Here is a 7965-nt window from a genome sequence, read left to right on the forward strand (position 1 = left end):
CTGAGAGATAGGATTTTCAACAAAGTTCATGCTACAAAGGTTTTTGTTAGTGCATTCACAGCACCTAAATTGGTTAATCATAAGAGAATTGTCACCCCTAATGATATACGAGAGGATATTAAATCAGCGTATGGAATTGATATTACCTATCAACAGGCATGGCGTTCAAAAGAGCATGCTTTGGAGATGTTAAGGGGAAAACCTGCTGATGGATATAGACAGCTGCCTGTATACATACATATTCTAAAAACCGTATATCCAAATTCGTACATAAGTATACACAAGTCATCAACTGATGAGTTTATGTATTTGTTCATAGCGTTAAGGCCCTTGATGAGGGGTTTCAGTTTTGTCGACTAGTAGTTGTTGTTGACGGTGCACATCTTGATGGACCTTATAAAGGGACGTTTGTATCAGCTAGCACACTTGATGGGGCAGGTATTACTTTCTTATACTGTTTCTTATTGAATAACAATGTGTCATCTCATTTTTCACGTTTGTTGTGATTCTGATGAATTCTAATAACTATTGTATCGCTATTATTGATTTATTAGGTTGTATATTGCCGTTGGCGTATGGTATTGTTGATACGGAAAATGATTCATCATGGACGTGGATTTTTCAGAATTTCAAAAATACATTTGGAGAGAGGGACAATATGTGTGTTGTATTAGATAGAAACGAAAGCATAATCAAGAGTGTAAGCATGATATTTCCCAATGTTTCTCATTTTGCATGCATATGGCATATATGGAAAAATGTGTGTACTAAATACAGAAGGAGCAAAGTTGTACTAAGTGACATCTTCTATTCAATGGCCAAGGCATACCGAAAAGATGAAGTTGATAAATTAATGGCCAAAGTTGAAAGAATCGATCAACGGGTGGCACAATATTTAAAAAATGCAGGATACGAAAAGTGGTCAAGGGTTCATGCCACTGTCAACAGGGGTAGAATGATGAATTCTAACATCGCAGAATGTATCAGTGGATGTCTTGTTGAAGCACGAGAGCTGCCTATAATTGACTTTTTGGAGCAAACGAGAATGTTATTTGGTTCTTGGAACTGCAAAAATAGGGAAATAGCATCTTATACAAAACATACTTTGGGTAGAAAATTCGAAGATATCCTAGTTTCAAACACGATCAAGTGTTCGAGAATGAAGGTACACGATACATACTTTCTGACACATATATACTGATACATCAGTTCTGGTACATGATACATACTTTCTGATACATATATATTGTTACATCAGTTCTGATACATCATTTCTGTAATTGATACATACTTTCTGATACATATATGTGAAATTTATTTCTTGGTGGCTGATGATTCATCAGTTATGTATAACATGTGCTAATTAAATAATGAAACTTCAATTATGATACATAAGTTCTACATTTGATACATAAGTTCTGATACATATATATAAAGATTATTTTCCTTCAGGCTGATGATTAATCAGTTATGCATAACATGTTCTAAATATATACTGATACATCAGTGTAGATACATTAGTTGTGTAGATAATACATAAGTACTAATAGATATATGTGAAGTTTATTTATATCAATTTGTTGCTTCATCATTCAGGTATAGCCTGTGCTCATTATACACTGATATATCAATTCGGATACATCAAATGTGTAGTTGATACATAAGTACTGACACATATAAACATAACATGTTTAAAATACATACTGATACATCAGTTCTGATACATCATTTCTGTAATTGATACATACTTTCTGATACATATATGTGAAATTTATTTCTTGCTGGCTGTTGATTCATCTGTTATGTATATCCTGTGATAATTATTATCCTTTTACATCAGTTCTGATACATAGTTGTGTATGTGAGGAAGCAGTACTGATACATATATTTGAAATATAATTCCTGCAGGTTGTTGCTTCATCAGAGTATCTTTATTCTATTTACGAATTAGGTATAAGATACATTGTGTGTCTAGAGAGAAAAACATGCACTTGTGGTAGATTTCAACTAGACGAGATACCATGTCCACATGCAATTGCAGTGTTGAAGAGCAAGAACATTACTGACCTGCACCCATACTGTTCTGATTACTACAAACCAGAGGCATTGGCAAATACTTATGAATTACCAATGGTTCCAATGCCAGATAAGAAAGACTGGACTGCTCCGAAGGAAATTTTGGAAGAATTTGTCTTGCCGCCAATATACAAAAGGATGCCAGGAAGACCAAAGAAAGGGAGAAAAAAGTTCGCTAGTGAGAAGATAACAAGTAGCACAAATTCTTGTGGACGTTGTGGCCACGAAGGCCACAACAGAAAGACTTGTAATTTCATTCCTAAATAGATATGATGTTTGTGATATCTCGGTATACATTCTATTTGAATCATATAATAACATCTATTATTATATTTTATATTTGAGTTTGACACGTGACATAAATATAAAAATCTTTTTTCAGTTGATATTATCAAGATTAGAACATTTTATTGCTATAATTTTTTTTAAAATAAAAGACAGGACGTCCATCGGTTCGCCTTGACTTGGATTAATGAAATCTCACATGGTTTATTTTTTGGATCGTTATTTTCCCAAACATAAACATTCTTGTCTTTTCGACAACCATAATTACACAAGAGTTGTGGGTGATACATAAGATCTTATTTGATATAGGTTGTAGATTATCATATGCAGTAAATCTTGATAAATGCGAATCTGATACATAAGCAAGATGTATCATATACGTTAAATCTTGAGACATAAAATTCTTATGCAAAAAATTAATGTATCAGAATCATTAAATATTGAGAAATGAGAATCTGATACATGTGCATGATGTATCATAATAAATAAAACTTGATTCATGTATCAGAATTCACAAAATGTGACACTTATGAATATTATACTCGATACAAGTTTGATACAGTAGAATATAAAATATAAACTTTGATTTTATATTTGATTTTGACACCAGAGAAAAATATAGTAAATCTGATGTATGGAAATATTAAAACATATTAAATCTGATACATTATAGTTTATGTATCAGATACATTAAAAGAATCAGAATCACCTAAAATGTTTACTATAAAAAAAACTATTGGAGATCAATCAGTTCTCCTTGGCTTGGAGATATGTCTCTCCTAAGTTTTTTTGGATCGTCGTTATCGCTAACATAACCATCCATGGCCTTATGACAACCATATCTCCATAAGAGTGCGGCATATCTTGAACGGAAGAATTCAGCGTTTAGTCCGGTATTTGGAATAGAAATTCCATCACTAAGATATTCAGCAAAAATGGCCAGAAAAACTCCACAATCCCTGCAAAGAAAGGAATACACGAATTTAAAAAAAGTAAAATTGACATATGAATGATTTAGGTATACATAGCCGATGTTAATACTCATAAGCTGTCACTTCCCTGTTGCACAATTCCTTCAACATACTCAACTGCAAATGGGTGATGTGGTTCAAGCATATTACCGGTTGATTTGTCCTTGTATGAATCAAGAGACGACCAATCAGTACGTTCGTTGTTGTCAAAGAAACCACTGTCTTGCATGTATGTTGGTAGCATTGCTGCTATCTTTTGGATCTCTAGGGAAGGGTTGCTACTTCTTCGTCTAGGCGATGAATCATACACATGTATCAACCTCTCTTTCAACACAACTACCGCAAGAACCCAATGAAAATCCCTATCACAGTTTACTGGAATGTATACCTCATCTACCAAATGCCAGGGCAAACCGGCTGATATTGAGAAACCTCTTATTATGTTTTTCACGGATCTCTCGTGATGAGCTGTAACAGTGGCCCTTGCCATATCTTCTTGTGTAGAAATGTTAGGTGGAAGGTGATAGTAGCGTGTGTGTATATTCGATGTAAATTTTAAAAATGCAGTTTGTCGTTGTGTATCGATACTGATTGCTCAACTGCATCTTCGATTTCTTTCGAAGGTAGTAAAATATTACATCGATGTGCTGCACATTTTAAGAAAGTATTAGTTATATAACAACTAGCATCATGTATCAGATTATGTATGTATCAGATACATTTATCTATATATGTATCAGATACATTAATATGTATGTATCAGGTAGTTAGTATGAGTTGTATCATATTATTTATGATGAAATTTTTACCTTATCGTTCCAGCATCTGTTCGGCTGTGACATTAGGTAGAATCAGTTCTTATATTTAGGAAATACTACAACAAAGTTCATTTTTTCAAAGCCGAATGAAGAGCACTTAGATCTGTAATGATCCTTCTTCGAATTCCTGAATGGAAGCTTGTAGTTTAATAACATAACAAATATAATATACGACTTGTATGGGTATAAGTTGAATATATCATACTTACTTGTTGCCATGTGATTTTAGAAGTCCTTTATCTACCCATTGAGAGTAGTCTGTGACAAGCTCGGATGGGGGATGATAGCATATACCAAAATCTTCAAAAGGGTGTGTCTTGATGCATAACAGCTGACAAATTTTTCTTTCCTTTTTCACTCGACCCAAAGTTTGAAAGATACGGTGACTGTAAGATCTTCGAAGGAATCCTGCTTCTTCGAAATGGTATCTTTGCATCGCCAGACAATACATTGGCTTTTGATGGAAGAGTGGTTGGTAGCTGGCTATCGCGTAATAGACATTCATCCTGAACTTGCTCATGACTAACAGCTGTCAATGGCATGACTGGTAATGGAAGTCCGTATATTAGAGCATCTATCACATCCAGAGTTTTGATCGAAAATGGTGCTGAAGTATTGGATTCTGATGTGCTTGGTTTGATTTTTTCTTTTTCAATCTCCTCAACTTGCTCTTCTACTTTGTCAGTTTTATCATCGGCTACTCTTCCATCTTTCTTTCCAGTGTTCTATACGTAATGTATAACGTCATTAAAAAACTTAATAATGTTGACTTTATCTCAGTAATGTATCTGATACATTACCTGTAATGTATCATAATCAGCAATAAGCTGATCAGTATCTGCTCTTTGTGGTTCCATTTGGTGTGCTGATACATCCTTCAATTGTGGTGTAAAATTTAATATTTTCGGTTCTTACAAATGTTAAAAAAATAATTACTTAATAAAAACTGTGGATATCATACATTATCTTAAAAAACCAATTACTTAATAAAAAATCTGCAGATATCATACATCATCTGCTACAATGTTATGTTGTGATACATCATCCACCTTTTGTATCTTGACGGATGGTTCATCTTCCTGGAAACATAATAACATTTACTTATGATATATATGTACTAAATGTCTAGATATATATATATATATATATATATATATATTTAAAGAGGTTGAGCTTATACAAAAAATATATATATATATATATAGAATCAAATTGTTCATCAATTTATTTCTGATATATTATCTTTAATGTATCAGAATAAACTTGCTGATCAAATAATTCAGGAACATCTGCTGAAATGCTTTGTTCCGATATATTGTCCACCTGATTTATCATGGTGGATGGTTCAGGTCTCTGAAAACATAATAACATTTACATTTGATACATGACAATAAAAAATATCCAGAAGTTTAAAAGCATAAATATTAAATATTACATGATGTATGTACCTTAATATCTTCCTGGACATTAGATTTGTCATTTTTTTTTGGAGTGGGTCAGATTTATTTGCAAAATTGTGCACCTCCAATCCAATAGGTGCTTCTTGTTGTTCAACCACATGGAATGTTTAATCAAAATCATCTGTTTTAACTTGAGATGATGTGCCAGTCATTCGATTCGCCATACTGTCGATGGCTTTCAAAAGATCAATGTGATTTGAATCAATTTTATTCTCCAAATGCTTGAACTTCCGGTCAACCTTGATACATATATATGAAAAATCAGAATGTATCACCTAATTAAAAGTATATTGTATGTGATACATCTTAAAGTAAAAACTTACGTATCTCTTTAGAGACTTCTTTATGGCCGTCTTCAATGCTTTGAATTGCATATGAATAATTTGATCCGAATGACCGGAAGATTCACCTCCTACAGCTGACTTCGCCCCTGGTACATTGTCAGGAGAAACAGGTTTTTCTGATTCATTTGGTGGTATGAAATCCTTGTGCATGTTGGCTGTTTCTACTTGAATTGGCTTTTTAGCAGGGGAAGTCTTCATTCTCTTGGAAGGAGGTGGAGAAGATGTATCAGCGACATGACTGGATCTTTTTAATAATTCTGTGGGTGTTGTTGTTGAAAAGTCCTCAAATCCAGGGATTTCATGAGGTTTTCTGAAATTGACCTTGGCAGCCGATGTTAAAACTTCAGGTTTCTGTTGGCTGCCATGAATGACAATAGATTCCATTTCATGTTGAGATTGGACAATGTTGGAGCATGGATACTGCAATAAATATTGATTGATTGTCAGAAAACAATTGAATAATTGATACATGTTAATGCTGATACATAAACATGATGTATCAGAAATATTAATTCTTCATACATGCTAAACTGATAGAAAAACAACATTATTTGATACATAAATGCAGATGTATCATGAGATGTAATTCTTGATACATTATAATTTGATACATAAGATAGAGTTTTCATGAGCTGTAAATACTGATAAATAAGTTTCTGATACATACAATTATATGTATCAAAAAGGTTATATAAAGTATATGTATCAGATACATTATATCTTGATACATTTATATCCTGATACATAAATATATGAGCTGATACATCTACTTTATGAATCAAATTATACTGTATCAAGTTCATGAATATATAATGTATCTTAGATTTTATGTATAATGAATCAGTGCATAAATGAATAATATTCAAAGCATGTACCTCACTGAAGATGGTAGACATGAAGGTCTCAAATTTTGGCTTCACGGCGACAACACGCCAGTTAAGAATTCTGGGAATTTTATTACCCACTCTTACAGCAATTTCAGAGGGAACTTGAGATGCACATTCATATATCCAAACATTCAGAGTGTATGGCATGCCGCCTAGACGATATATTTGTTTGGCATTTGAAAACTCCTGACGCATTCCTTTTATCAATTTTGAAAATGCTATTTTCCCCCATGGATATTGCTCATACCTACCATCTTCTACCATTTTAAAATCATCAACTGATATAGGTGCATCACCTAGTTGAATAAAAACAAAAATATGGATGAAATAGAGAATGGCCATCTGAACAGCGTCTTTATTTATTTTCCATCCTCCAACTAGAAAACGCTCAACGAAACGAGCTTTGTTGACCCCATTTTTGGTACCAGGAAAATATAAAAACAATAATCTACTTGTTTGGTCATCAGAATACCGAAAGTCATTGATATTACTGGTACATCGCAAACCAGTAATGATAGCAAAATCATTTATTGTAAATCGTAGTATATTACCCTGCACATGAAGAATGTGCAATTCTTCTTTGTTTTTTTTGGTCTACCTCAAGAAGTAAGAGGCATTTGATGATTTGCCCTTGAAAATTGCAGTTTGGCATATCTAAGTAGTGACCAAATATGAATTGCCTAAATAACTTTATACCTTCTTCACCTATTGATGATTCAAAATCATCAAGAAAATTAGCCCTATATGCCGTTCCGAATCTCAATGGGTGGGACGGGATCTTCTTGATGACGTATTTCATTTCCTGCATTGACATGAAAATGGTTAAATACAACTTGAACTTTATACATAAATACGATGTATCATATGTATTAAAATATATGATGCATGAGATGAGATTCTGATACATACAGAAGATGTATCAGAAACAGTTATATATTATATTCTGATACATAAATGTAGAAGTATCAGAATCATTAAAACTTGAAACATCAAAAAATGACACTTACACATGATGTATCAGAAATAGTAAATCTCCAAAAAATTACATTTGAAAAAAATATTATGTATCTGATACATAAATGTATATGTATCAGAATCATTAAAAATTAAAATAACAGAAACTG

General features: G+C 32.8%; 1 protein-coding gene across 1 annotated transcript; it reads right to left on the reverse strand.

The window, feature by feature from the left end:
• Positions 1 to 4452: 4452 nt before the first annotated feature.
• On the reverse strand, positions 4453 to 7105 carry LOC129902402 (uncharacterized). The gene is made up of 7 exons (XM_055977628.1): positions 6830 to 7105; positions 5934 to 6374; positions 5742 to 5849; positions 5414 to 5503; positions 5161 to 5229; positions 4951 to 5025; positions 4453 to 4875 (listed from the first exon to the last, which is right to left on the reverse strand). The coding sequence occupies exons 1-7, from the start codon at positions 7103 to 7105 to the stop codon at positions 4453 to 4455; spliced, it is 1482 nt and encodes a 493-aa protein (XP_055833603.1).
• Between the last annotated feature and the right edge of the window lie 860 nt (positions 7106 to 7965).

Source organism: Solanum dulcamara, chromosome 9, assembly GCF_947179165.1.
Source record: "Solanum dulcamara chromosome 9, daSolDulc1.2, whole genome shotgun sequence".
Lineage (NCBI taxonomy): Eukaryota > Viridiplantae > Streptophyta > Magnoliopsida > Solanales > Solanaceae > Solanum > Solanum dulcamara.

Excerpts from the sequence above, each read along its gene's own strand:
- LOC129902402 (XM_055977628.1), bottom strand. The coding sequence starts at position 7,105 with ATGGTAGAAGATGGTAGGTATGAGCAATATCCATGGGGGAAAATAGCA. Across the intron at positions 6,375-6,829 it reads TGTCTACCATCTTCAGTGAG|TATCCATGCTCCAACATTGT; the intron begins GTACATGCTTTG and ends TATTTATTGCAG. Across the intron at positions 5,850-5,933 it reads AGAAGTCTCTAAAGAGATAC|GTTGACCGGAAGTTCAAGCA; the intron begins GTAAGTTTTTAC and ends ATATGTATCAAG.